Raw genomic sequence first — 27,708 nt, forward strand, 5'->3', positions numbered from 1 at the left:
ACCGCCCCTTCCCCGGTGGGCACCGCCCGTTCCCCGCTGCCGCAGCGCCCGCGGAGCCGCTCCCGGGAGCCGCCCGTGCCCGGCTCAGCCCCGGGCTCGTTCTGTGCCACCCTGGGGGGGCACGGAGCCAGCGACACCCCCGAGACCCCCCCAACCCTGGCACCCCCCCCCCCAGCCCCACACCCCTGGCACGGCCCCACAGCGAGCAGCAGCACCCGGGGGGCCCCAACCCAGAACCCAGCGGGGAGAGCTGGCACCCCCCAGTGCCCCTGCCCCAGCTCCGGGCATCCCAGTGCACCCCCAGTACCCCCCCCAGGGCATCCCAGTGTGCCCCCAGTGCCCCCCAGTGCTCCCCCAGTGCACCCCCATAGGGCATCCCAGTGCCCCCCCAGTGTCCCCCACAGCCCCCCAGGGCATCCCAGTGTGCTCCCAGTATCCCCCAGTGGCCCCCAGTACCCCCCCCATGCCCTGGCATGCCAGTGTGCCCCAGACCCCCCTTGAGAGACCCCCCCACCCAGCCCCCCGAATTCCCCCTCTCTCCTCTGTGCCCACCCCCGTGACCCCCCCCCCCCCACCCTCCCCCCCTTCGGGTCCCTCTGCCACCCCCACCTGGCACAGGTGGCACTGGCCAGGATGGGCTCAGTGCCCCCACGGGGTTTGGGGTGCCCGGGTGAGCTCAGGGGGGTGCCCAGATGAGCTCAGGGGTGCCCAGGTGAGCTCAGGAATGCCCAGGTGAGCTCGGGGTGCCCAGGTGAGCTCGGGGGGGTGCCCAGGTGACCCCGGGGGGGTGCCCAGGTGAGCTCAGCCCTGCCCAGGTGAGCTCAGGAGTGCCCAGGTGAGCTCGGGGTGCCCAGGTGACCTCAGGGTGGTGCCCAGGTGACCCCGGGGGGGTGCCCAGGTGACCCCGGGGAGGTGCCCAGGTGAGCTCAGGGGTGCCCAGGTGAGCTCAGGGGGGTGCCCAGGTGAGCTCAGGAGTGCCCAGGTGAGCTCAGGGTGCCCAGGTGAGCTCGGGGTGCCCAGGTGACCTCAGGGTGGTGCCCAGGTGAGCTCAGGATGGTGCCCAGGTGACCCCGGGTGGTGCCCAGGTGAGCCCGGGGTGGTGCCCAGGTGAGCCCGGGGGGTGCCCAGGTGAGCTCAGGATGGTGCCCAGGTGAGCCCCGTGCCCATCTCCAGCCCGAGGGATCCCCTCCCCTCCCCCCCCCTCACCTGGGGGAGGGGTGTCCCGGCCCGGGGGGGGCAGGGCAGGGCAGGGGGGGTCACCACGCGCGGCTGCCCCAGGGTCCCCACGAGGGTCCAGAGTCCCCTGTGCTGACGTCAGCGCCTCCCCCACCTGCGACATTGCCCCCCCCACCCCCCCCACCGTGGGTGGCACCGACCGGGTTAAACCCCGGGGGGGTCCTGACACCCCCCACCCCCCCCCATGGGCACCGTGACGTGTCCAGGGGTCCCAGGGTCCCTCTGTGCCCCCCAAAACCTGCAGGGGGTGTGGCCGTGGGGAGTCCCAGGGGGGGATTTGGGGGGTCCCAGGGGGGGATTTTGGGGGAGTCTGTGTGTGTGTGCCCCCCTCTGTGCCCCCCTCACCCCCGGGCACACCTGGGCAGGTCAGGGCACAGGGCGGGGGGGAGAGTGGAGCTGCAAAACCCCAAAATGCCAAAACCCCAAAATGCCAAAAGCCCAAAATCGCTTTATTGGCCAATAAATAAATCCCGACCCCCCCGGGGGGCCAGCACAGGGCTGGGACACCGTGGGGACAAGGCCACCACCAGGGAGTCACCCCCATGGGGTTGGGGACACCTTGGGGACAAGGCCACAACCAGGGAGTCACCCCCATGGGGTTGGGGACACCGTGGGGACAAGGCCACCTCCAGGCTGAGGTTCCCACAGGGTTGGGGACACCGTGGGAACGAGGCCAGCACAGGGTGTGTGACACTGCCAGAGCCAGCAGTGCCATGGGGTGGGGGCTGCTGCCACCATGGCCAATGTCATCGAGGGGTCAGGGCCACATCTGAAATGGGGTCACCCACAGGGACAGGGCTGGGATGACACTGGGGACACTACGGGGTCAAGGACACCGTTGGGGTCGGTGCCATCACTGGTGGTGAAGTCACCGCTGGGGTCAAGGTCTCTGCACTGTCCTGGTGTCCCCATGTCCCCAGTTGTCCCCATGTCCCCATGTCTCCATTGTCCCCATGTATCATCAGTCTCTGGTGTCCCCAGTGTCCCTGGTGTCCCCATGTCTCCAGTGTCCCCAATGTCCCTGCTTTCTCGAGTCTCTGGTGTCCCCAGTGTTCCCACATATCTCCAGAGTCCCTGGTGTCCCCATTGTCCCCGTGTCCCTGTTGTCACCTCTCGAGGAAGCGCAGGCTGATGGGGGCTCCGGGGGCCAGCAGGGTTCGGGTCATGGGGCGCACGCGGCTCCCCCCGGGCTCCGGCCGCACCTCAAAGTGCAACAGGATCTGGGGGAGCAGGGACGGGTGAGTGACACCATGGGGACACCATGGGGACACCACGGGGACACCACGGGGACACCCACCTGTGCCAGCGCCATGTGCAGCTGCAGCTCGGCCAGGCGGCGCCCGACGCAGCTGCGCGGGCCGAGGCCGAAGGGCAGGGAGGCAAAGGGGTGCCTGGGGCCGGGGCTGTCCCCGGGGCTGTCCCCAGGGCTGTCCCCAGGGCTGTCCCCGGGGGTGTCCCCAGGGCTGTCCCCGGTGTCCCCAGCGGTGTCCCCGGTGTCCCCAGCGGTGTCCCCGTGGCGCAGCCAGCGCTCTGGGCGGAAGGCGTCGGGCGCGGGGAAGTAGCGGCTGTCGCGGGACGTGGCGTAATGGCACAGGGTGATGAGGGTCTGCGGGGACACGGGGTCAGAGGGGACACCCTGGGGACACCCTGGGGACACCCTGGGGACACCGGGAGCCCCGGGCTGCGGGGTGTCCCCCCGGCTCACCTGGCGTGGCACCAGGTAGTCACCGACGCGGATGTCACACTCGGGGACAACGCGGGCGTTGGCCGGGATGACGGGGTACAGCCTGAGGGGGGGGACAGCTGGGGTCACCTCCCTGTCCCTGTCCCCACCTCTGACCCCGTCCTGTCCCCACCTTCATCCTCATCCCTGACCCCGTCCTGTCCCCACCTTCATCCTCATCCTCGTCTTCATCCCTTCCTTGTCCCATCCTCATCCCTGCCATGTTCTGCTCTTCACCCCCATCCTCATCCTCCTCCTTGTCCCCATTTTGTCCCCAAACCCATCCTGTCCCATCCCCATTCCTGTCCTGTCCCTGTCCCCATCTTTATCCACATCCCTGTCCCATTCTCATCCCTGTGTCCCTCACCCCTGGCCACGTCCCCACCCCCATGTCCCCATTTCTGTGTTCCCATCTCTGTGTCCCTCCATGTTCCTGTCCCCATATCCCAACCCCTCTCCCCATGTCCCCATTCCCATTGTCCCCATGTCCCTGTCTGTCCCCATTTCTGTGTCCTCATCCCTGCACCCCTCTGTGTTCCTGTCCCCATTTCCATTGCCCCTATTTCTGTGTCCCCATCCCTGTGTCCCTCTGTTCCTGTCTCCATGTCCCCCTGTCCCCACTCCCATTGTCCCCCTGTCCCCACTCCCATTGTCCCCATGTCCCCGTGTCCCCATCTCCCTCTGTCCCCATCCCTGTGTCCCTCTGTGTTGCTGTCCCCATATCCCAGTCCCTCTCCCCATGTCCCCATTCTCATTGTCCCCATCCCCATGTCCCTGTCACCTGAGGGTCTCCTTCACCACCGCCCGCAGCAGTGGCAGCCGTCCCAGCACGGCGGCGGTGGCAGCAGCAGTGGCACGGTCGGTGGTGGCACTGTCACCGCCGGTGACACCGTTGGTGGCAGTGAGCAGCTGGCGGTGCAGGGCCGCCTGCGCCCCCGGGTTCCGGGCCAGCTCGTACAGGCTCCAGGCCAGCGTGCTGGCCACCTGGGGACACGCGGTGACATCAGCGGGGCCCGCGGTGACAGCAGGGACACTGCGGTGTCACCCCCTCACCGTGTCCACCCCGGCCAGCAGCAGCTCGGTGACGTTCCCGTAGATGCTGCTGACGGGGACGCGCTCCCGGGCCAGCAGGTCGGTGACACACGTGTCCCCCTCGGCCAGCGGCCCCCGCGCTGCCACCTCGGCCACGCGCCGGTCCACGTGTCCCTTGGCTGGGGACAACAATGGCTGTCAGTGCCATCAGTGCCACCATGGCCATGCGTTGTCACCGAATCCCTGTTGGTGTCACCAGGGCCATGCACCAACAGCGCGTCCCTTGGGACATGGCATGGGACTGTCACGGTCACGGGACATCCCTGGGACCCCACGGGGTGTCTCGGTGTCCCTTGGATGTCCCCATGTCCCCTCACCACGGCCCTGGGATGATCCCCTGTGTCCCCATGTCCCCTCAGCTGAAGGTGAGCAGGAGCGTCCCCGTGGCTGTGAGACATCCCCATATCCCTCTGGGATGTCCCTGTGTCCCCATACAATGTCCTGGTGTCCCCATGGAATGGCCCCATGTCCCTGTGTCCCCACACGATGTCCTGGTGTCCCCATGTGATGTCCCTGTGTCCCCACGTGCCCCATGTCCCCTCAGCTGAAGGTGAGCAGGAGTGTCCCCATGTCCCCATGGCTGTGGGACATCCCCAAATCCCTCTGGGATGGCCCCGTGTCCCCATACATTGTCCTGGTGTCCCCATGGGAGGTCACGACAATGTCCTCCATGTCCCTGTGTCCCTGTGGGATGGCCCCATGTCCCCATGGCTGTGGGACATCCCCATATCCCTCTGGGATGTCCCATTGTCCCCATACAATTCCTGGTGTCCCCACGGGATGTCCTGGTGTCCCCATGGGAGGTCACCACAGTGTCCCCCTGTCCCCGTGTCCCCATGTCCCTCACCGAAGGCGAAGAGCTGGTCCCAGGCGTGGCAGAAGGCGTCCCAGGGCGCGGGGACGAGGCGCAGGAGGGGACGTGGCAGTGCCATTGTCACCAGCGTCAGCGCCAGCACCGCCCCCACGCTCTGCAGCACGGCCTCGGTGTCACTGCTGTCCCCAGAGTCCCCAGGGTCCCCCAGGCAGCCCAGGCGGGAGGAGAACAGCACCAAGGAGATGGCTGTGGGACAGGGGGACAGTGAGGACGATGGGGACGTTGGGAACACCAGGGACACTGGGGACATGGGAACACTGGGACATTGGAACAAGGGGGCATGGGACACTGGGGACATTGGAACATTGGGACATGGGGACATTGGGACATGGGACACCGGGACACCAGGGACATGGGACATGGGGATAGCAGGGACATGGGACATGGAGACATTGGGACACTGGGGACACGGGATGGCCAGAGACACAGGGGATGGGGACATGGGACACTGGGGACACAGGGACACTGAGGACAAGGGGACACGAGACATGAGGGACTCTGGGGACACTGAGGACATGGGGACCCTGGAGACACTGGGACACTGGGGACATGGGAGGCCCATAGACACAGAGGATGGGGACATGGGGACTCTGGAGACATTGGGACATGAGGACATTGGGATGTGGGGACACTGAGGGGGGATCCAAGAGTCCCTGGGGACACTGGGGGACAGAAGTGCCCTGGAGCCTTGTGGGACACGGGGAGCCCCGGTGGGGACCTGGAGAGCCCTGGGGGTGGGAGGAGACCTGGGGTGTCCATGGGGGGGTACAGGGGGTCCCTGTGGGAGTCACAGCCCTTTGGGGTTCCCCATCCCTTTCAGGATGCCCCATTCCCTTTTGGATGCCCAAACCCCTTTTGGGGTTCCCCATCCCCTTTTAGGGTTCCCCACCCCCTTTTGGGGTTCTCCATCCCTTTCAGGGTGCCCCATCCCCTTTTGGGGTTCTCCATCCCCTTTTGGGGTTCTCCATCCCCTTTGGGGTTGCCTCATCCCTTTTGGGGTTCTCCATCCCTTTCAGGGTGCTCCATCCCCCTTTTGGGGTTCCCCATCCCCTTTTAGATTTCCCTGTCCCCCTTTTGGGGTTCCCCATCCCCTTTCAGGGTCCCCCATCGCCTTTTAGGTTTCCCTGTCCCCCTTTTAGGTTTCCCCATCCCCTTTTGGGGTTCCCCATCCCCTTTCGGGGTCCCCCATCCCCACTTCGGGGTCCTGCTCACCCTCGAGGCCGAATCGGTTGAATTCAGTGCCGATGTCGCGCACGAGGCCCCGGGGGGTGGCGCCGCCGCAGCCGCCGCAGCCGCGCCACGAGCTCGGCCACGGCCGCCGCCACCGGGGCCGCGAAGGCCTCGGCAGCGCCCGGGCGGAGCAGGGCCCGAGCCAGGACCCGCCGGGAGCCGCGCCACGCCTCGCCCTCCCTGGGGACAGGGACAGCGTCAGGGGGACAGCAGGGACAGGGGGACAGGGACAGGATGGGGATGTGGAGACAGGGGGACAAGGGGACAGGGACAGAGGCAGGGGGACATGGGACAAGGACAGCGTCACAGGGACAGCAGGAACAGGGGGGACAGGGACAGGATGGGGATGTGGAGACAGGGGGACAGCGGGGAAAGGGACAGAGTCAGGGCGACAGGGACAGTCATGGGGACAGGGGACAGGGACAGAGTCAGGGGGACAGGGGGACAGGGACAATCATGGGGACAGAGGACAGGGACAGAGTCACGGGGACAGCAGGAACAGGGACAGTCATGGAGACAGGGGACAGGGACAGTCATAGGGACAGGGGGGACAGGGACAGGATGGGGATGTGGAGACAGGGGGACAAGGGGACAGGGACAGAGTCATGGGGACATGGGGACGGGGGGACAGGATAGGGACAAGGGACACGGCATGGGAGGGGACATGAGGACATGGCACAGGAGGGGGACAGGGACATGGGAGATGTGGATGGGGACAAGGGACACAGATGGGGACAAAGGACACAGGACACAGGGGGAACACGGGCAGGACACAGGGAACACAGTCCCCCCCTGGGGGACCCCCAGGTGACATCAGGGCACAGGGACATGGGACACAGGTGACGGGGCATGTGGGGACAGGCAGGGACAGAGATGGGGACAAGGACACAGGGGAACATGGGGACAGGACATGTGTGGGGTCAGGGACACACAGAGGGTGAGGGACAGGGGGAGACTGGGGACTTGAGTGGGGACATGGGGACAAGGGCAGGGGATGGGGACCATGCCAGGGGACACAGGGGACACAAATGGGACACGGGGGACACACGAGGGATATGAGGGACACAGGGTGACACAGGTGACACAGGTGGGACACGAGGGACACAGGTGGGACACAGGTGGGACACAGGTGACACACGGGTGACACAGAGGGGACACAGAGGGGACACAGGTGGGACACAGGTGGGACACAGGTGGGACACAGGGGACACAGGGGACACACGGGTGACACAGTCCCCCCCCCAGGGCAGTGCCGGGGCCCCCCGGGTGTGACCGGGGCTCCTGTGAGAGCCCCCGGGTCCCGTGCTGGGCACAGCTGGGGGGGTTGGGGGGGTTTGGGGTCCCTCCCCCGGCCCACGCGGGGCTGGGCCCCCCCCGGGCAGTTACTCACATCCGGGGGGGGGCAGGGGGAGGGGAGGGGGGAGGGGGGGCTGAATCACGCCTGAGTCACCCCCGGGCCCCCCCCGCACCCCACGGGCCCTTCCCGGAACGGGCGTGGGGGGGAGCCCCGGTGGGGGGTACGGACACCCCCAGCCCACGGGGAGCGCGGGGGGCCCTGGGCGACCCCCCCCAAATCCCACAGGGAAGCTCCGACCCCCCCAAAATCCCACTGGGAGCCCCAGACCCCCCCAAATCCCACAGGGAGCCCCCGACCCCCCCAAATCCCACAGGGAGCCCCAGACCCCCCCCCCAAAATCCCACTGGGAACCCCCGACCCCCCCCAAATCCCACAGGGAAGCTCCGACACCCCCCCCCCCCCAAACCCCACAGGGAGCCCCCGACCACCCTAAATCCTACAGGGAACCCCCGACCCCCCCCAGATTCCACAGGCAGCCCCCGACCCCCAAATCCCACTGGGAGCCCCCGACCCCCAACCCAGCCCAAACCCCCCCCGGGCAGCTCCCCCCAGGCACCCGCCGGGGACAGGGACAAATCCCCGCTGAGTTTCTCCCAAATTGCTCCAAATTTTTCCCAAACCCACCGCAAATATCCCCCAATTTTCCCCCAAATCCACCCCCAGATTTGCCCCCAATCCCGGCACTCACAGGGTCAGGAGCCCCCCTGGTGCCCCCCGCAGCTCCCGGTGCTGCTTCCAGGGGCAGCTGAGGGCGCGCCGGGGCTCGGGGCCCTCCTGCCGCAGCACCTGGGCCACGAGCGCGGGCTCGGCCACGTGAACCGTGAGCACCGGGCCGAAGCGGGCCCGCCACACCGGGCCGAACCGGGCCCGGCCATGGACCTGCGGGGACACGGGGGGGTCACACCGGGCCGGACCGGGCCCGGCCATGGACCTGCGGGGACACGGGGGAGTCACACCGGGCCGAACCGGGCCCGGCCATGGACCTGCGGGGAAAGGGGGGGGTCACACCGGGCCGAACCGGGCCCGGCCATGGACCTGCGGGGACACGGGGGGGTCACACCGGGCCGGACCGGGACCGGACATGGACCTGCGGGGACACGGGGTTTACACCGGGCCGGACCGGGCCCGGGAATGAACCGGGTGGGGGACATGGAGGGGTCACACCGGGCCGGACCGGGGCCGCCCATGGACCTGCGGGGACACGGGGTTTACACCGGGCCGGACCGGGACCGGGGGAAGTCACACCGGGCCGGAACCTGCACTGGGTATGGACCGGGTATAAACCGGGTGGGGACACGGAGGGGTTCACACTTCACACTGTCCCGAACCCGGACCGGGCTGTCACCGTGGGGGGGACACGGGGGGGGTCACAGCAGCCTCAGCAGCCCCGCATTGAGCGGGGACCGGCAGCCGGGCGGGGCTGAGGGGGCACCGGGGGCACACCGGGAGCGGGACAGGAGCAGGGGGAGGGCCTGGCGTCCCTGCCCTCCCGGACCTGCTGTGACCCCCCCGGGGTGGCCTGGCCTCGGTGCCACTGCCCAGCCGGGGGTGGCCCCGTCCCTGTCCCTCTGTGCCCACCCGGGGGTGGCCCCGTCCCCGTCCCTGTCCCTCTGTGCCCACCCAGGGGTGGCCCCGTCCCCGTCCCCGTCCCCGCTGCTCCCCCCCGCTCCCAGCGCCCCCGAACCGGGGCTGCTCTGGCCGTGCCCAGCTCGGGGCTCCCAGCGCCACCCCCGCAAGTCCCGGGGGCAGCTCGGGGTGTCCCGACCCCACGCAGCCCCGGGGACAGAGATCCGTGTCCCCTGTCCCGTGTCACCCCCGGATGGGAGGAGCGCGGTCCCTCCTGTCCCCTCCGGCATTCGCGGTGATGGCTCTGATGTCCCTCCAGCCAGGACGGTGACACCAGGCGGGTGTCCCCGGCTCCCGCTGGGTCCCCCCATCTCCTCCATACCCCAGGACAGGGGAGCGGGGCCCCCCCGGGCTCCGGAGCAGCGGCAATGGCCCCCCCCTCCTCCTCCTCCTCCTCCTGCCCCGGGGCTGGCGGAGCCCCCAGCCCCATTTACCTGCATCTCGTGCAGCCTCCGCACGCCCCCCCGGCACAGCAGCTCGAAGATGAAGGCGGCGGAGCTCGGCCCCGGCATCTCGGCCAGGCCCCGGGGCCGGGAGGGCTCCGGGGAGCCCCGGGGCAGCGGGGAGGAGACGGAGGGGACCGGGGGAGCCCGGGGCAGCCCCGGCTCGGGCGGGGAGCGGGACAGGAGCGCGGCCCGGGCGGGCAGGCGGAGGCCGGGGGACATGGCGGGGCACCGGGGCTCGGGGGGCACCGGGGACACCGGGGAAGGGCAGCGGTGACACCGGGGGAGGCGGGAGGGCGCTGCGGGACCCGGCGGGGACACGGGGGGATTTGGGGGAACCCGGTGGGGACACGGGAGGGCTCGGGGGGACCCAGTGGGGTTCAGGGGGGCCGCGGGGCCGAGCCTCGACTGAAGGGGGGACCCCGGGCCGGGGTTTTATAGCGCCCACGTGCAGCCGGGCAGGCCCCGCCCCCTCCGCAGATGCCACGCCCACCGGGGATTAACCACGCCCCACTACACCAAATTGGGATCCACGCCCCGCCCCAAATGTCCAGGCCGAGCCCCCCAGCTGCTGATTTGCATAGCGGGGCCTTCGAGCCAATCAGCGCGCGGCGGGGGCGGCTCCGTGGCCCCGCCCCCAAGGCGCGCACACGCGAGGGCAGAACCGGGGGCGCGCATGGCCCCGAGACCCCAAACCCTCCCGGTAATCCCCGGCACCCCAAAATCCCCTGAGACACCCCCGGAACCCCAAACCCCAGCGAGTGACAACCCCAAAATCCTCCCGGTGACAACCCCAGATTCCCCTGTGACACCCCCGGTGACACCCCCAGCCTACTCGGTGACACCCCCAAATATGGCCGGTGACACCCCCAGAACCCCAAAACCTCCCCGGTGACACGGCCGGCACCCCAAAGCCCCCAAGCGACACCCCCGGCACCCCCCGGGGACATCCCTGGCACCCCAAAACCCCCCGGTGACCCCCCCCAGCCATCCCGGTGAAACCCCTGGCACCCCCAAAACCCCCCCGGTGACACCCTCAGAACCCCAAACCTCCTCGGTTTCACCCCCGGTGAAATCCCTGGCACCCCAAAACCCCCCCGGCCCCCCAGACCGTCCCCCCCACCCCCTCCGGGGGTGTTTCGGGGTGCGGGTGGGGGGGAGGGGACCCCGCCCCCGTCTCTCCAGTGACCCCCGTTCGGTCCCGGGGGGCGCACACGGCTGCCCCTCCCTCCCCCCGGTCCCGATTCCCGGGAATTCCCGCCCGGCAGCCCCGGGAAGCCCCGGGAAGGCCCCGGGGCGCGGGGGGGGCGCGGCACCGCCACCCCCGGGGGTTTCTGCGATGGGGAAACTGAGGCAGGAACCGGCGCCAGGCCGGGCTTGGGGCACCGGGGCCCCCCCGAGCAGCCTTGGGGACATTTTGTGACTTTATTACAAAAAGGGGGGGCGGTCGGGGGGGTCACGGCGCCGCGGGGGGGGTCGGGGCGGCGGCGGAACACGGCGGTGCTGGGGGGGCGCCCCGCCCGCCGCGCCCGCTGCCCCTCCTCGGTCACCGCCGGCAGCAGCGGCAGCAGCGGGTCCGCGGCCTGGGGACAGCCAGGGGACAACGGGACAGCGGGGACAGCGAGGGGACAACGGGGACAACGGGACAGCGGGGACAGCGGGGACAGCGAGGGGAAAACGGGGACAATGGGACAGCGAGGAGACAGCGGGGACAACGGGACAGCGAGGGGGACAGTGGGGACAACAGGACACCGGGGGGACAGCGGGGGGACAGCGAGGGGATAGCGGGGACAATGGGGGAACAGCGGGACAGCGAGGAGACACCCGGACAGCGTCAGGGACACCGGGGACAACGGGACACAGGGACAGCGAGGAGACAGTGGGGACAACGGGAACAATGGGGGGACAGCAGGACAGCGAGGGGACAGCAAGGGGACAGCGGGACAGAGTCAGGGACAGCAGGACAGCAGGGGGACAACAGGGACAACAGGGGAACAGCAGAATAACGAGGGGACAGTGGGACAGCGAGGGGACAGCGGGGACAACGCGGGACACCGAGACACCAGGACAGCGTCAGGGACAGCGAGGGGACAGCAGGGGGACATCATCAGAGCCAGCCCAGGGACACCGGGCACATCCCCAGTGAGCCCCGCGCTGCCCCTGTGTGAGGGTCCTGCTGCGCCCCAGGGCCACCCCAAAACCCCCCCCAGTGCCACCCCATAACCCCACGGTCACCCCATAACCCCCAATTCCCCCAGTGCCTCCCCAGTTCCCCCTAATTTCCCCCACTGGCCCAAATTTCCCCCAGTTCCCCCCAGTTCCCCCCAGTTCCCCCCCAGTTTCCCCAGTTGCCCTCACCAGCTGGGCGGGGGGCAGGGGCTCGAACAGGGGGTGCTCCCCAAAATGCTGCAGCATCCACTGGTGCAGCTCGGGCACGTCCGTCACCGTGTACACCAGGCCCTGCACCCCAAAAACCACTGTGACACCCCAAAACCAGAGTGTACCCCAAAAACACCCTGTGTACACCAGGCCCTGCACCCCAAAAACCACTGTGACACCCCAAAACCAGAGTGTACCCCAAAAACACCGGGTACACCAGGCCCTGCACCCCAAAAACCACTGTGACACCCCAAAACCAGAGTGTACCCCCAAAACCACTGTGACACCCCAAAACCAGAGTGTACCCCAAAAACACCGGGTACACCAGGCCCTGCACCCCAAAAACCACTGTGACACCCCAAAACCAGAGTGTACCCCCAAAACACCCTGTGTACACCAGGCCCTGCACCCCAAAAACACAGTGACACCCCCAAAACACCAGGTACACCAGACCCTGGGTACCCCAAAAGCACACACCGTGTACACTAGGCCCTCCACCCCAAAAATCACAGTGTACCCCAAAAACACCGAGTACACCAGGCCCTGGGGACCCCAAAAACCAGAATGTACCCCAAAAACACCGTGTACCCCAAAACTACCGTGTACACCAGACCCTGCACCCTGAAAACAGTGTGTACCCCAAAAACCAGAGTGTACCCCAAGCCCTGTGTACCCAAAAACCATAGGGACACCTCTGGGGGGTTTCAGGGGGGTCAGGGGGGGCTCAGAGGGGCCCAGGGGGTTTTGGGGGTTTCAGGGGGTCTCAGGGTTGGGGGCTTGGGGGTGCTCGGGGGAGTTTCAGGGGGTGCTCAGGGGGGTTTCAGGGGGTCTCAGGGGGTTTGGGGGGGTCCCAGGGGGTTTCAGGGGGGTCTCAGGGGTTTTAGGAGCTCAGGGGGATCAGGGGGGTTTCAGGGGGCTCAGGAGGTTCTGGGGGGGTTTCAGGGGGGCTCAGGGTTTGGGGGGCAAGGGGGACTCAGGGGCTTTGAGGGGCTCAGGGGGTTTGGGGCTCAGGTTGTTTCAGGGGGGCTCAGAAGGTTCTGGGGGGTTTCAGGGGGTCTCAGGAGGTTTGGGGGGGTTTCAGGGGAGTTTCAGGGTTGGGGGCTCAGAGGGGCCCAGGGGTTTTGGGGGTTTCAGGGGGGCTTCAAAGGGTCTCAGGGGGTTTGGGGGGGGGCTCAGGGAGGTTTCAGGGGGGTCTCAGGGGATTTAGGAGCTCAGGGGGCTCAGGGGGGGCTCAGGGGGTCTCAGGAGGTTTGGGGGGGTTTCAGGGGAGTTTCAGGGTTGGGGGTTCAGGGGCCCAGGGGGTTTTGGGGATTTCAGGGGGTCTCAGGATTGGGGGTGCTCAGGAGGTTCAGGGGGGTCTCAGGAGGTTCAGGGGGGGCTCAGGGGGGGTCTCAGGGGGTTTAGGAGCTCAGAGGGGTTTCAGGAGGGCTCAGGGGGTCTCAGGGAGTTTGGGGGGGTTTCAGGGGGTCTCAGGAGGTTCGGGAGGGCTCAGGGGGTCTCAGGGGGGTCTCAAGGGGGTTTCAGGCGGTCTCAGGAGGTTCAGGGGGTCTCAGGGGGGTTTCAGGGAGTTTGGGGGGATTTCAGGGGGTTTCAGGGGGTCTCAGGAGGTTCAGGGGGGTCTCAGGGGGTCCCAGGGGTCGGGGGTCTCACCCCAGGCCGCAGCACGAAGCCGTACTCTGCCAGCATGGCCGGGCTGATGATTCTCCACTTGTGCTTGGTGCGCTTGAAATGGGGGTCAGGGAACAGGAAAAACAACTTGGAGAGCTGGGGGGGCACCGATGGGGGGGTCAGCACCAACGGGGGGCAGCACCCCCTGGCACTGCCCCCCAAAACCCCCAGACCCCCCAAACCCCCCTGTGAGTGCAGCCCAGGCCAGGGGAATGGGGATGGGGGGGACCTGTGGGATGGGCAGGGGGGTCCTAAGGGGGTCCAAGGGGTGTTGTGGGGGACCTGTGCCCCAGTGCCACCCCACAGCCCCCAGTGCCACCCCCAGTGCCACCCCACAGCCCCCAGTATCACCCTGAAACCCTCCCAGTGCCACCCCACAACCCCCAGTGCCACCCCCAGTGCCACCCCACAACTCCTAGTGCCACCCTGAAACCCTCCCAGTGCCACCCCATAACTCCCAGTGCCACCCCCAGTGCCACCCCAAACCCCCCCAGTGCCGCCCAGTTCCCCCCCAGAAGGGTCTTGGGGGGCTGAGGGGTGTCCCTGGAGGGGAGGGGGGTTCAGGGGGGTTTGGAGGGGGCTTTGGGGGGGGTTCAGGGGGTCCCAGGGGAAGGAGGGGGGGGGGGGCAGGTGTTCCACAGGGCCCCGAGGGTTTGGGGGCTCTCAGGGTGGGTTCAGAGCACACAGAGATTTCAGGGAGTGTTAAGGGGGTGCTGGGGGTTTTGTGGGGTCTCAGAGCACACAGAAATCCCAGGAAGCTTTGGGGGGTGCTGTGGGGTTTGGGGCTCTCAGGGTAGGCACAGAGCACACAGAAATCCCAGCACTGTTGGGTTTAGGGGCTCTCAGGGTGGGTTCAGAGCACACAGAAGTCCCAGGGACTGTGGGGTTTTGGGGTGGGGTTCAGAGAACACAGAAATTTGTGGGAGTGTTGGGGTTTGGGGCTCTCAGGGTGGGTTCAGAGCACACAGAAATTTCAGGGTGTGTTGGGGGAGATGCTGCAGGTTTTGGGGAGTCTCAGGGTGGGTCAGAGGACACAGAAATTCCCAGCAGTGTTAAGGGGGTTGCTGTGGGTTTGGGGGGATTTCAGAAAACACAGGAATTCCCAGGAGTGTTAAGGGGATTGCTGTGGATTTTGGGAGGTCTCAAAGGGCACAGAAATTCCCAGCACTGAGGGTTTGTGGCTCTCAGGATTGTCAGGGCACACAGCAATCCCAGCACTGAGGGTTTGTGGTGGGTTCAGGGCACACAGCAATCCCAGCACTGTTGGTTTGTGGTGGGTTCAGGGCACACAGCAATCCCAGCACTGAGGGTTTGTGGTGGGTTCAGAGCACACAGCAATCCCAGCACTGTTGGGTTTGTGGCTCTCAGGGTGGGTTCAGAGCACACAGCAATCCCAGCACTGGGGGTTTGTGGCTCTCAGGATTGTCAGGGCACACAGCAATCCCAGCACTGAGGGTTTGTGGTGGGTTCAGGGCACACAGCAATCCCAGCACTGTTGGTTTGTAGCCCCCAGCCCCACCTGGCCCCGCAGGAAGAAGTGGGGCAGGTGTTTCATGGCGTTGCCCCTCACACAGGCCACGTTGCCGAAGCGGCCGGGCTGGGCCGCCCGCAGCGCCCGGATCCTGGCGCGGGTGAACGCGGCCACCTTCCCCCGCAGCTCCAAACCCAGCGCCAGAGAGCGGGGAAACAGCTCCGAGAGAGCCACTGGGGGCGGGAGAGAGAGGGGAAAACCCGGTGAGAGAGAGGGAGAGAAACCCAGTCGGAGAGAGAGAGAGAGAGAGAGAGAGCGTGAGAGCTGGGGAGAGAGAAAAAGAGAGAGAGGGAGAGGGAGAGAGACCCGGGAGAGAAAGAGAGACTGAGGGAGAGAGACAGAGAAAAACCCGGTCAGAGAGAAAGAGAGAGAGAGAGAGACCATGTGAGAGTCCTGGAGGGAGAGGGAGACTTGGTCAGAGCCCCGGGCGAAAGAGAACAGGTGAGAGACAGACAGACAGACAGACAGACAGACAGAGCCCCGGCGGCACCGCCTGTCCCACCCTGACCCCGCCGTGCCCCCGGCTGTGCCCCTCCGTGCGCGGCTCGCCCCCCGTGCCCCCCCAGCAGCCCCCGGTGCCCCCTCACCCACCCCCATGCTGACCCCCGGTGCCCCCTCACCCGCAATCCCCGTGCCCACCCGCAGCCCCCGGGCTCACCCAGCAGCTCCCGGTGCCCCCGTGCCCATCCCCAGCCCCCCATGCCCACCCCCGGTGCCCTCCGTGCCCCCCGGTGCCCGGGCTCACCCAGCAGCCCCCCGTAGCCGCACCCCACATCTGCGAACTCCACGCGGGCCGGGGGGGTCCCGGGGGGGGCTTCGGGCGGGAAAAAACTCGGGAACAGCGAGGCCCAGTCCATGTCCTGAGGGCGGGACGGGCTGCGGGCACCGGGGAACCGTGACTGCCCGAGAACCGGAGCGGGCACCGGGGGCTGTCACTGCCCGGGAACCGGAGCGGGCACCGGGGGCTGTGACTGCCCGAGAACCGGAGCGGGCACCGGGGGCTGTCACTGCCCGGGAACCGGAGCGGGCACCGGGGCTGTGACTGCCCAGGAACCGGAGGGGGCATCGGGGGGGACACAAGGGCAGGGGGACCCAGCCCGGCTGTTCCTGGGGGCGGCCAGGTGACTGCGGTGCCACACGGGGCCGTCACGGGGGTCCCGGGGCCCTCACGGCCTGGGGGTCCCGCCGCGGGCGCTGGGGCGGTCCCGGGACCCGGCGCGGGTGTTACCGGGAGAGGTTCCGGGGGGTTCCGGGGGAGTTCCGGGGCGGTTCCCGGGGGTCCCCGCACTCACTAGCACAGGGTGTGGTCGGCCAGCGGATTCGAGTGCGCGCGCTGTCGGTAGAAGCGTTTCTGTGGCGGCACCGCCGCCTCCTCCTTTTCCTCGGCCGCCGCCATGCCGGCACCGCGCGGCGCGTTGCAGTGACGTCACTGAGCGGCGCGGGATTGTGACGTCACGCGCGACCTGTCAGCGGCGCGAGCCCCGCCTGGAGGTGACAGCGCCCCCTGGTGGCCCAGTACAACCAGTGCCCCCAGTACAACCAGTGCTCCCAGTACAACCAGTGCTCCCAGGGCCTCCCCAGTGCCCTCCAGTACAACCAGTGCTCCCAGTGCCCCCCCCCAGTGCTCCCAGTATAAGCAGTGCCCCCCCCAGTGCTCCCAGTGCCCCCACCAGTGTCCCCACCAGTGTCCCCCAGTGCTGCCAGAGCACCTCCCCAGTGCCCTTCCCAGTGCTCCCAGTGCCCCCAATTCTCCCAGTGCTCCCAGTGCTCCAAGACCCCCCAGTGACCCTCCCCAGTGCTCACAGTTCCTCTCAGTGGTCTCAGTGCCCCCTGATGCCCCCCAGTACCCCAACCCCCGCAGTCCTCTCAAGTTCTTCCAGTGCCCCCTGGTGCCCCCCCCCCCAGTCCTTCCAGTGCTCCCAGTTCTTCCCAGTCCTCCCCAGTCCTTCCCAGTGTCCCTAACGCTCCCAGGGATCCTAGTCCCCCCAGTCCCTTCAGCGCTCCCAGTTCCCCCCAGTCCCTCCAGTTCCCCCTGTTCCCCCAGTGCCTCCAGTGCAGTCAGTCCCCAGTGCCCCCAGCCCCTCCCCAGTTCCCCCCAGTCTCCCCAGTTCCCCCAGGGATTGCAGTCCCCCCAACCCCCCCAGTCCCCCCAGTCCCTCCAGTCCCTCCCCAGTCCCCCCAGTCCCTCCAGCGCTCCCAGTCCCCCCAGTCCCCCCAGTCCCCCCCTCCGCGGGCTCTTCCCGCTCGGGGCCGTTTGGGGAATTCGGCTGCGGCCAGACCGGGGGCGAGTTCTGGGAACCCCCGGGGGTGTCGGGGGGGTTGAGCAATGTGGGGCCGGAGCCGCCCGTCCCTTCCCAGCCGGTTCCTTCCTGTCCATTCCCATCCCGTCCCTTCCCGGCCGGTCCCTCCGGGGCTGCCCGGAACGGCTCCGGGCGGGGGTCCCGGGCCGGGGCACGGGGGAACGGGGGAACGCGGGGACCGACCCCTCCCCCAGCGCTGTGACCCCCCCGGTCCCTGTGACCCCCCCGGTCTCTGTGACCCCCCCCGGTCTCTGTGACCCCCCCCGGGTCGCTCTGACCCCCCCCGGTCCCTGTGACCCCCCCCGGTCTCTGTGACCCCCCCCGGGTCGCTCTGACCCCCCCGGTCTCTGTGACCCCCCCCCGGGTCGCTCTGACCCCCTGGTCCCCGTGACCCCCCCCGGGTCGCTCTGACCTCCCGGTCCCTGTGACCCCCCCAGGTCCCTGTGACCCCTCCGGGTCGCTCTGACCCCCCCGGTCCCCGTGACCCCCCCCGGGTCGCTCTGCCCCAGCGCTGCCCCCCCGGTGTCCCCCGGGGCCACATTAACCCGGTGACGCAGGCGGTGACGCGGCTGCGCGGGGGGTCCCGGGGGGGACACGGAGGGAACACGGGGGGGACACGGAGGGGGTCGGAGCGGGTTGTTCATTACCCCGGGGTCACCCCCTCAGCCCCGGTCACCGGGAGCCCGGGGAGCCCGGCTCGGGTGGCACCGGGGACGGGACTGTGACAACCGCGCTGGTGGCACCGGGGACGGGACTGTGACACCCGCACGGTGGCACCGGAGGCGGGTCCGGGACACTCACGGTGGCACCGGGGACGGGTCCGTGACACCCCGCACAGTGGCACCGAGGACACGTCTGTCACACCCGTGCGGTGGCACCAGGGACATCAGGATGAGGGACATGGGGACAGGTACACGATGGGCAAGGCACCACGGCTGGGGACATGGGGACAAAGGAATGGCAGGGGACAGGGACACCAGGGGAACAGGGACACGGGTGGGACAGGGACACTGGGACAGGACACAGACAGCAGGGACATGGGTGTGACAGGGACACGGACCGGATGGGACAGGGACATGGGGACAGGGACATGGGTGGGACAGGGACACAGGGACAGGGACATGGACAGCAGGGACACGGGGACTGGGGACACAGGTGTGACAGGACAGACAGCAGGGACATGGGTGTGACAGGGACACCAGGGGAACAGGGGCATGGGGACAGGGACACGGGTGGGACAGGGACACAGACAGCAGGGACACGGACAGCGGGGACATGGACAACGGGGACACGAGTATGACAGGGACATGGGTATGACAGGGACACAGTGACTTGGGACATAGATGGGACAGGGACACGGACAGGAGGGACACGGGTGGGATGGGGACATGGGAATTGGGGACACAGGTGTGACAGGGACACAGGTGTGACAGGGACATGGACGGGAGGGACATGGGTGTGACAGGGACACGGGTGTGACAGGGACATGGACAGCAGGAACTGAGGACACTGGCATCAGGGACATCAGGGCCCCAGGGCTGTGGTGATACCCGTGGCACTGGTGGCACTAGGACAGGGACAGGTGGTGGCATTGGGAAGAACCCCTGGAGGGACTGCTGGGGTGACACTGGGGACAGGGCTGGGACTGCTGGGGTGACACTGGGGACAGGGGTGGAGAGCCGGGGGACACCAGGGGTGGGGCAGGACAGGGGACATGGGGTGTCCAGGGATGGCCTGGGGACATTGGGGACGGCAGCCACCAAGGGCAGGGGGGAAGGGGACAGTGGGATGGGACAGGGGACAGTGGGATAGGGCAGGGGACACCGGGATGGGGCAGAGGACACGGGGATATGGGATGGGACACGGGGGTGGGTGGGGGACAGCGGGGGACACTGGGGGCACCGGGGAACACCGCAGGACACCGGGGGACATTGAGGGAAACTGAGGGGCACCGGGGAACACTGGGGGATACCGGAGGACATCGGCGGACACCGGGATGGGGAAGGGGACACCGGGGGATATCGGGGAACATTGGGAGACACCAGGGAACACCGGGGGATATCGGGGATCATTTAGGGACGCTGGGGAACACCCGGGGACACCGAGGGATATCGGGGGACATCCAGGGACATTGAGGGACACCGGGATGGGGAAGGGGACACCGGGGGATATCGGGGAACACCGACCCCCCCGCCCCGCGACCGCGACAGAGCGCGCGCCGTGGGCGGAGCCCCATCACCTGCAGAGGAGGGCGTGGCTTAACTGGATTGACCAATCAGGTTCGGGGGGCTCGGCCTGGCCCCGCCCCTTCCACGATGGCGGCGCCCGGGTGCCACGTGGGGACCGGGGGGGGGCGGGAGGAGGAGGAAGAGAACGGGGAAGAGGAAGAGGAAGAGGAAGAGGAAGAGGAAGAGGAAGAGGAAGAGGAAGAGGAAGAGGAAGAGGAAGAGGAAGAGGAAGAGGAAGAGGAAGAGGAGCAAGGAGAAGAAGCAGAAGCGGCGCTGCGGGCCGTGTTCCCCCGGGACCCCGAGCTCTTCTCCGAGTTCTTCCCGGAGCGGCGCCGGTTCCGGCTGTGCGGGCGCGTCCTGCACATCGCCGAGCACCACGGGCCGCGGCTCGGGCCCGCCGGGGCCGTCTGGGAGGCGGTGAGCGGCACCGGGGCCGCGGGGGAAATCCCGGGGCTGTGGGTGACATCCCGGGGGACAGCGGGTGATGGGGAAGCCGGGGGATCCCGCGGGTACGGGGCTGTCGGGGACACCGGGAGGGGGGAGGTGACATCCCGGGCGTACCGGGAGTGATGGGATGGCGGGGGATCCCGGGAGGGACACACGGGACATCCCGGGGGTGGCAGGAGGGATGGGCAATGGGGGACCCCGAGAGAACGGGGGTACCGGGGGGTGACACCACGGTGGGCACCGGGAGCGATGCGTGATTGGGGTGGGGGCTACCGAGTCATGGGGGGAATGGGGAACACCGGAGGGGGCACCGGGAATGGGCACACTGGGCATCCCGGGCCGTGGTGGCCGCTCGGGGGGCACCGCGGTGGCCGTGGGAGGACCGGGGGGGATCCTGGGGGCACAGGAAGAAGCGGTGGGGGGGCTTTGGGGTTCAGGGGGTCTCCCATGGGCTGGGTCCCCCCCCAGTGTCCCCTCTGTGCCCCCCCAGGCCCTGTCCCTGTGCCGGTTCCTGGGCGAGCAGAACCTGGAGCTGGCGGGGCGGCGGGTGCTGGAGCTGGGGGCCGGTACCGGCATCGTGGGCATCTTCGCTGCCATGCTGGGTACGGGGGGCACGCGAGGGGTGGGGGGACACCTGGGCTGGGGGGACACCTGTGGGGGACACCCGTGGGTGGGGGGGATCCCCGTTCCCCCAGCCAGTACAGAACTGGAAACTGGTGTGAGCAGCCCTAGAGTTTATTGGGATCTGGGGGGGGGGGGCACGGGTGGTTACCCCCCGTCCCCCCACCTTTGGGTTCGGGGTTTTTTGGGGTTGGGGAGGGTTTGGGGAGATCCAGTGGGGGTGTTCTTCACTCTGGTTCAGGGTTTTATGGGATATGGGGGGGTTTACTGGGATTTTTGGATGGGGTTCCAAGGGGATGTTCCTCACTGTGGCTCAGTGGGCTTTACTGGGATTTTTGGATGGGGTTCCAAGGGGATGTTCCTCACTCTGGCTCAGGGGTTTTAGTGTGGTTTTGGGATTGGGGGGTCCCAGGGGGTGTTTCTTACTCTGGCTCAGGGTTTTATAGGATGTGGGGGGTTTATTGGGATTTTGGGGTGGGGGCTCTGAGAGGGTGTTCCTCATTCTGGCTCAGGGGTTTTACTGTGATTTTGGGGTGGGGGTCCCAGGGGGTGTTGCTCACTCTGTCTCCAGGTTTTACGGGATGTGAGGGGATTTATTGGGATTTTGGGGTGGGGCTGTTCCTCACTCTGGCTCAGGGTTTTACTGTGATTTTGGGGTGGGGGTCCCAGGGATGACCCACCCACTGATCCACGGTTAATTGTGTTCTGGGGGGGTTACCGGGGGGCTGTACCCTCTGACGGCCGCGCTGCCCTGCAGGGGCCGAGGTGACGCTCACGGACCGGCCGCCGGCGCTGCCGCAGCTCCGGGAGAACGCTCGGCTCAACTTCCCGGGGAGCGCGGCGGGGCCGCGGGTGCGGGCGCTGCGCTGGGGCCGCGACCAGCGCCGCTTCCCGCCCAAATTCCACCTCATCCTGGGCTCCGACATCGTGTACGACCCCCGCTCCTTCGCTCCGCTGCTGGGCACCCTCCGGCACCTGCTGGTACCGCCGGCCCAGGCGCTGCTCAGCGCCCGCCTGCGCGGCGGCGAGGCCGGGGCCGCCCGCTTCTTCCGGCAGCTGCTGCCGCCCTTCTTCGGGGTGCGGCTGCTGCGGCGGGAGCCCGAGCGGGACATCGAGATCTACGCGGTCACCCCAAGGGACGGAGCCCCGGAGCAGGGCAGGCCCGGGCTGGGGTCCCTCACCCCGCAGGACAGAGCCCCGGAGCAGGGCAGGCCTGGGCTGGGGTCCCTCACCCCGCGGGACGGAGCCCAGGAGCGGGGCAGGCCCGGGCTGGGGTCCCTTACCGGGGATTAAATGGTGCCGAGGGTCGCAGTTCAGGCTCTGTGTGTGATTTGGAGGGGGTTTGGGGAAGGGGACAGGCCGGGAGGACTGGATAGGGTGGGGGTGTCTGTGAGGGTCGGGGGTCTGTGAGGTTGGGGGTGTGTGTGAGGGGCTGGGGTCTGTGAGGTTGGGGGTTCTGTATGGGCCAGGGGGGTCTGTGACGGTCAGGGCAGTCTGAGTGGGTGGGGGGTGTCTGTGAGGCTGGGGGGGTTTGTGAGGGTCTGGGGTCGTGAGGGCCAGGGGGGCTTTGTGAGGGCCGGGGATCTGTGGGGGTCGGGGGTCTCTGAGGCTGTGGGGAGTCTGTGAGGATCAGGGGGGGTCTGTGAGGGTCGGGGGGTGTCAGTGAGGGTCAGGGAGGGTCGGGGGTGGTCTGTGGGCTGTGGGGGTTTATGAGGGCCGGGGGTCTCTGAGGGTCTGTGAGGGTCGGGGGGGCCGTTGTGAGGGTCTGGGGTCTGTGAGGGCCGGGGGTCTCTCGGGTGCGGGAGATGGTTCGGGGGTGGGGGGGGGCATTTCGAGCCCCCCCCCCCCCCCCCCCCAAATTCTCCTCAGCCAATCCCGCACCTCCGTGGCGCCCGTGTGACGTCACACACACGCGGACGCGGCAGCCAATCGCGGCGCCGCGCCCTGACCCTTCCCGGCGCCCGTAGCGCGGGGCCGTCACTGCCCGGTGTGGCGTGACGTCACGCGGCGCGCCACGGGCAGGCCGGGATGCAGCGCGCGGCGCTGGGCGCGCTCGGGGGGGCGGCGCGGGTGAGACCGGGACCCCCGGGACCCCCAGAACCCCAGCCCCCCGGGACCACCGGGAACCCGGGGACCCCCAGCCCTGGGACCGCCGGGACCACCGGGACTCCCCAGCCTTGGGATCACCGGGAATCCCGGGACCCCTAGCACTGGGACCATCGGGACCTCCGGGACCCACGGGAACCCCCGGTCCCCGGACCCCTAGCCCCGAGACCCCTGGGAACCCCAGCCCTGGGACCCCCGGGAACCCCAGCCCCGGGACCCCATGTCCCGGCACCACCGGGAACGCCGGGACCCCTCCCGCCCCGGGACCCCCCAGCCCATCCCCGATCGCCCCCCGCCACCGCTCTTCCCCACCCTACCTCCGGTACCCCCAACCCCCGCCATACCGGGCCCTCCCCGTACCCATCCCGCACCCCTCGGGCCCCCCCCCGAGGCCCGTCCGTGACCCCCCCGTGCCCCGCAGGCCCCCCCGGGCCGCTGGCTGAGCGCGGCCCCGCCGGCGCTGCGGGAGCTGCGGGAGCTGCGGGCGCGCACCGGGCAGCCCGTGATGCGCTGCCGGGAGGCGCTGGAGCGGGCGGGGGGCGACCTGCGGCAGGTGCGGCAACGGGGGACACGGGGGGACACCTGGGGGGACACAGAACCCGGGAGGAGAATGGGGACCAGGAGGGGCATGGGGAGCGGGGGGGACTCTGGGGGTCGCAGGGGGTCCTTGGGGAAGGGGGGCTATGGCCAGAGGGTCCCTGGGGCAGGGGGTGTTTGGGGCAGGGGGTGCCTGGGGTTCCTGGAACAGAGGGTCCCCGGGGCAGGGGGTGCCTGGCACAGGGGGGTCTTTGGGGAAGAGGGTCCCTGAGGCCGGTGTGGTCTTTGGGGCAGGGGGTCCCAGGGGCATGGGGTCCCTGGGAAGGGGCTCTTTGGGACAGGGGGTCCCAGGGCCAGGGTGTCTATGGGGCAGGGGGGTCTTTAGGGAAGGGGTCCCTGGGGCAGGGGGTCCCAGGGGCAGAGGGTCCCTGGCACAGGGGGACCCTGGGGAAGGAGGTGCCTGGGACAGGGGATCTTCGGGGAAGGGGCTGTTGGGGGCAGGGGGTTCTTTTAGGCATGGGGGTTTGGGATAAGGGATCCTTGGGGCAGGGGGTCTTTGGGATAAGGGGTCCCTGGGGCAGGGGGGCTTTGGGGCACCAGGACCAGAGGGTGGGAGGGCAGCAGGGTTGGGTCTGGTCTGTGCCCCTCCCTGTGTCCTACCCAGGCTGAGGGGTGGTGATGGGGACACTGGGGTGACCCTGTCAGTGCTGGGGTGACCCTGTCAGTGCTGGGGGACACTGGGATGGCCCTGGCAGTGCAGGGGACACTGAGTTGGCCCTGTCCCCCCCATGTCCCCCAGGCTGAGGCCTGGCTCGAGGCCGAGTCGCGCCGCCGGGGCTGGGCCCGAGCCGCTGCCCCTGGGGCTGCCCGGGCCCGGGAGGGGCTCGTGGGGATCCTGAGCGAGGGCTCGGCCGCTGTCATGGTGGAGGTGAGTGAGGGGGGGGTCTGGGGGTCCCTGTGTCCCCCCTGGGGGTCTCTGTGTCCCCAGGGTCACCGTGTCCCCCCCAGGTGAACTGCGAGACGGATTTCGTGGCGCGGACCCCGGACTTCCAGCAGCTGGTGGAGATGGCGGCCAGGGGGGTCCTGGGGCACTGCCAGGGGGCCTCGGGCACCAAGGTGGGCAGCCAAGGGGGGCTTTGGGCAGCCAGGGCGTTTGGGGGTCTTGGGGGAGTTGGGGGGGCACAGATGGTGTTGGGTTGTTGGGGGAATATGGGGTGCCGGGTGTGTTAGGGGAAGTTTTGGGGGTGCCAAGGGTGTTGGAGCAGGGTTTGGGGGTGTTGGGGCAGGGTTTAGGGGTGCCAGGTGTGCTGGGGCAGGGTTTGAGGGTGCCAGGGGGTTCGGGGAGGTTTTGGGGGTGTTGGAGCAGGGTTTGGGAGTGTTGGGGTAGAATTTAGGGGTGTTGGGGCAAGGTTTGGGGGTGTTGGGGTAGAATTTAGGGGCAAGGTTTGGGGGTATTTGGGCAAGGTTTGGGGGTGTTTGGGCAAGGTAGAATGGGGTAGAATGTTGGGGCAAGGTTTGGGGGTGTTGGGGTAGAATTTAGGGGTGTTTGGGAGTGTTGGGGCAGGGTTTGGGGGTATTGGGGCAAGGTTTGGGGGTCCCAGGGGGGTTGGGGCAGGATTTGAGGGTGCCAGAGATGTTGGGGGAGGTTTTGGGGATGCCAGGGGGGTTGGGGCAGAGTTTAGGGGTGTTGGGGGAGGGTTTGGGGATGATGAGGCAGGGTTTGGGGGTGCCAGGGCTGTTGGGAGCAGGGTTTGGGGGTGTTGGGGTTTGTTTTGGGGATGATGGGGCAGGGTTTGGGGGTGTTGGGGCATGGTTTGGGGCTCTTGGGGCAGTGTTTAGGGGTGCCAGGGGCAGTGTTTGGGGGTGCCAGGGCTGTTGGGGCAGGGTTTGGGGCTCTTGGGGCAGGGGTTGGGGGTGTTTGGGGTGATTTTGGGGGTGCAGGGCAGCGTTTGGGGGTGCCAGGGCTGTCGGGGTGCCCCTCTGACCCCTCTCCCCAGCTCCTGCTGCCAGAGGAGGAGCTGGCCCAGGTGAGGGCAGCGGACGGGGGGGACCTGCTGAGCGAGCACCTGGCACTGGCCATGGGTGAGTGCCCCCAGTACATCCCAGTTCCCTGCCCAGTACATCCCAGTGTGCCCAGTGCCCCTCCCAGTGCCCCCAATGCCCCTCCCAGTACATCCCAGTGCCCCTCCCAGTGTTCCCAGTGTGCCCAGTGCCCCTCCCAGTACATCCCGGTGCCCCCTGTGCCTCTCCCCAGTGTCCCCAGTGCCTGCCAGTCCCAGTGCTCCCAGTTCCCCCAGAACCTGATACTCCCAGTGCCCCTCCCAGTGCCCCCAGTGCCCCTCCCAGTACATCCCAGTGTGCCCAGTGCCCCTCCCAGTGCCCCTCCCAGTACATCCCAGTGCCCCCAATGCTCCCAGTTCCCCCAGAACCTGATACTCCCAGTGCGCCTCCCAGTGCCCCCAGTTTCCCCAGAGCCTGACAGTTCCAGTGCCCTCCCGTGTCCCCAGTGCCTCTCCCCAGTGCTCCCAGTGCCCTTCCCAGTGTCCCCAGTGCCCTCCCCAGTTTCCCCAGTGTCCCCAGTGCCCTCCCCAGTGTCCCCAGTGCCCCTCCCCAGTGCTCCCAGTGCCCTTCCCAGTGTCCCCAGGGCCCTCCCCAGTTTCCCCAGTGTCCCCAGTGCCCTCCCCAGTGTCCCCAGTGCCCCTCCCCAGTGCTCCCAGTCCCTGTGCTAGCCCCTCCACCCTGGGCTGTTCCCTGGGGTCCCAGGGCTGGGCTCTGGCTGCTCCAGGACCCTTTTTGTGTGGGGGGGGGGGGGGGGGGAATCCCTCTCTCTGTGACCTCTCCACGACCTCTCCCTCCCCATTTTTGGGGGTGCTGACATTTCCCCCCTCTGTCCCTGTCCCCCCAGGCCGCCTGGGCGAGCGTTTGGCTCTGCGCCGGGCCGGGTGGCTCCGTGCCCCCCCCGGGGGCTTTGTGGCCACCTATGCCCACGGTTGGGTGCCCCCCGGGCCCGCCGTGGCCATGGGCACCTACGGGGCTCTGGTGGCTTGCGGGGGGCCGGGCCCGGGGCCCCCCCCGGCCGAGCTGCGCGAGCTGGGGCGCAGGGTGGCCCAGCACGTGGTGGGCATGGCCCCCACCGCCCTGGGGACCCCCGAGGACGAGCTGGGAGGTGACACCGAGACGCGGCTGCTGGCCCAGGGGACCCTCCTGGAGCCGGGGGTGCCCCTGGGCCGGTACCTGCGGGAAAGGGGGGGGCTCCAGGTCTGGGATTTCCTGCGCTTCCAGTGCGGGGAGGAGCCCCCCCAGGAGCCCCCCCGGGAGGCCTCTGCCCCCCCAGGCTGAGGGATGTGGCTCGGGGGGGGTGCAGGCACTGGGGGGGACACACAGAGCCCCCCCCCCATGCACCCCAGGCCAGGCTGGGGCAGCGAGAGCCCCCCCAGGTGTGGGGGGGGAGGCTGAATAAAGGTGCAGAAGATCCAGGCTGGGTGTTTTGTGGGGGACCCCGAGATCCCCCACCCTGCCCCTCCCCCAGGGAATGCTCCCCAACCCCCCCTGCACCCCCAACCCCCCCCCTGTGCCCCCGAGCTCCCCCAGGGACATTCCCCCCCCCCCCCCCGCAGGGTTTTAATGGGAAATCCACACAAAAAGGGCTCAGACCCCAAAGAGCCCGACCCCAATGGGGGAGCAGCAATGGGGGGCACAGCTGGGGGGCACCCCCATCCTGACCCTGACACCCCCATCCTGTCCCTGACACCCCCATCCCATCCTGACACCCCCATCCTGTCCCTGACACCCCCATCCCATCCTGACACCCCCACCCTGTCCCTGACACCCCCACCCTGACCCAGACGCCCCCATCCCATCCCTGACACCCCCATCCCGTCCCTGACACCCCCATCCCGTCCTGACACCCCCATCCCGTCCCTGACACCCCCATCCCATCCTGACACCCCCATCCCGTCCCTGACACCCCCACCCTGACCCAGACACCCCCATCCCATCCCTGACACCCCCATCCCGTCCCTGACACCCCCACCCTGACACCCCCACCCTGACACCCCCACCCCACCCTGACACCCCCATCCCGACCCTGACACCCCCATCCCGTCCTGACACCCCGGGGCTGGGTTTGGGGGGGTCACAAGGGACAGGGGATGTGACAGGGGAGAGGGACAGGGGACAGGTGGGAGGACATGGGGTACCCCAGAGGGGGACAGGGGGATAGGTGGGGACACGAGGACACAGGTGGGACATGGGGCAGGTGGGGGGGACAGGTGGGTGGACATGGGGCAGGTGGGGGCGCAGGGGGCAGC

The 27,708-nt window shown here is 68.5% G+C and overlaps 4 protein-coding genes across 4 annotated transcripts; 2 read left to right on the forward strand and 2 right to left on the reverse strand.

The window, feature by feature from the left end:
* Positions 1 to 1,695: 1,695 nt before the first annotated feature.
* Positions 1,696 to 10,325, reverse strand: CYP27B1 (cytochrome P450 family 27 subfamily B member 1). Its single transcript, XM_077192796.1, has 10 exons — positions 9,573 to 10,325; positions 8,201 to 8,391; positions 7,546 to 7,634; positions 6,138 to 6,335; positions 4,899 to 5,111; positions 4,013 to 4,170; positions 3,741 to 3,943; positions 2,942 to 3,023; positions 2,534 to 2,842; positions 1,696 to 2,456 (listed from the first exon to the last, which is right to left on the reverse strand). The coding sequence occupies exons 1-10, from the start codon at positions 9,801 to 9,803 to the stop codon at positions 2,343 to 2,345; spliced, it is 1,788 nt and encodes a 595-aa protein (XP_077048911.1). The 5' UTR covers positions 9,804 to 10,325; the 3' UTR covers positions 1,696 to 2,342.
* Positions 9,962 to 16,610, reverse strand: METTL1 (methyltransferase 1, tRNA methylguanosine). Its single transcript, XM_054649118.2, has 7 exons — positions 16,452 to 16,610; positions 15,905 to 16,035; positions 15,148 to 15,332; positions 13,611 to 13,724; positions 11,940 to 12,041; positions 10,705 to 11,164; positions 9,962 to 10,053 (listed from the first exon to the last, which is right to left on the reverse strand). The coding sequence occupies exons 1-7, from the start codon at positions 16,553 to 16,555 to the stop codon at positions 9,962 to 9,964; spliced, it is 1,188 nt and encodes a 395-aa protein (XP_054505093.2). The 5' UTR covers positions 16,556 to 16,610.
* A 3,118-nt stretch (positions 16,611 to 19,728) lies between these two features.
* On the forward strand, positions 19,729 to 22,066 carry EEF1AKMT3 (EEF1A lysine methyltransferase 3). The gene is made up of 3 exons (XM_054649195.2): positions 19,729 to 20,104; positions 20,625 to 20,736; positions 21,513 to 22,066. The coding sequence occupies exons 1-3, from the start codon at positions 19,775 to 19,777 to the stop codon at positions 22,046 to 22,048; spliced, it is 978 nt and encodes a 325-aa protein (XP_054505170.2). The 5' UTR covers positions 19,729 to 19,774; the 3' UTR covers positions 22,049 to 22,066.
* Positions 22,067 to 22,674: 608 nt separating this feature from the next.
* On the forward strand, positions 22,675 to 26,874 carry TSFM (Ts translation elongation factor, mitochondrial). The gene is made up of 6 exons (XM_077192637.1): positions 22,675 to 22,825; positions 23,283 to 23,414; positions 24,198 to 24,326; positions 24,407 to 24,514; positions 25,396 to 25,480; positions 26,304 to 26,874. The coding sequence occupies exons 1-6, from the start codon at positions 22,784 to 22,786 to the stop codon at positions 26,735 to 26,737; spliced, it is 930 nt and encodes a 309-aa protein (XP_077048752.1). The 5' UTR covers positions 22,675 to 22,783; the 3' UTR covers positions 26,738 to 26,874.
* Positions 26,875 to 27,708: the final 834 nt, after the last annotated feature.

The sequence above is a fragment of the Agelaius phoeniceus genome, chromosome 35 (assembly GCF_051311805.1).
Source record: "Agelaius phoeniceus isolate bAgePho1 chromosome 35, bAgePho1.hap1, whole genome shotgun sequence".
Classification (NCBI taxonomy): Eukaryota; Metazoa; Chordata; class Aves; order Passeriformes; family Icteridae; genus Agelaius; species Agelaius phoeniceus.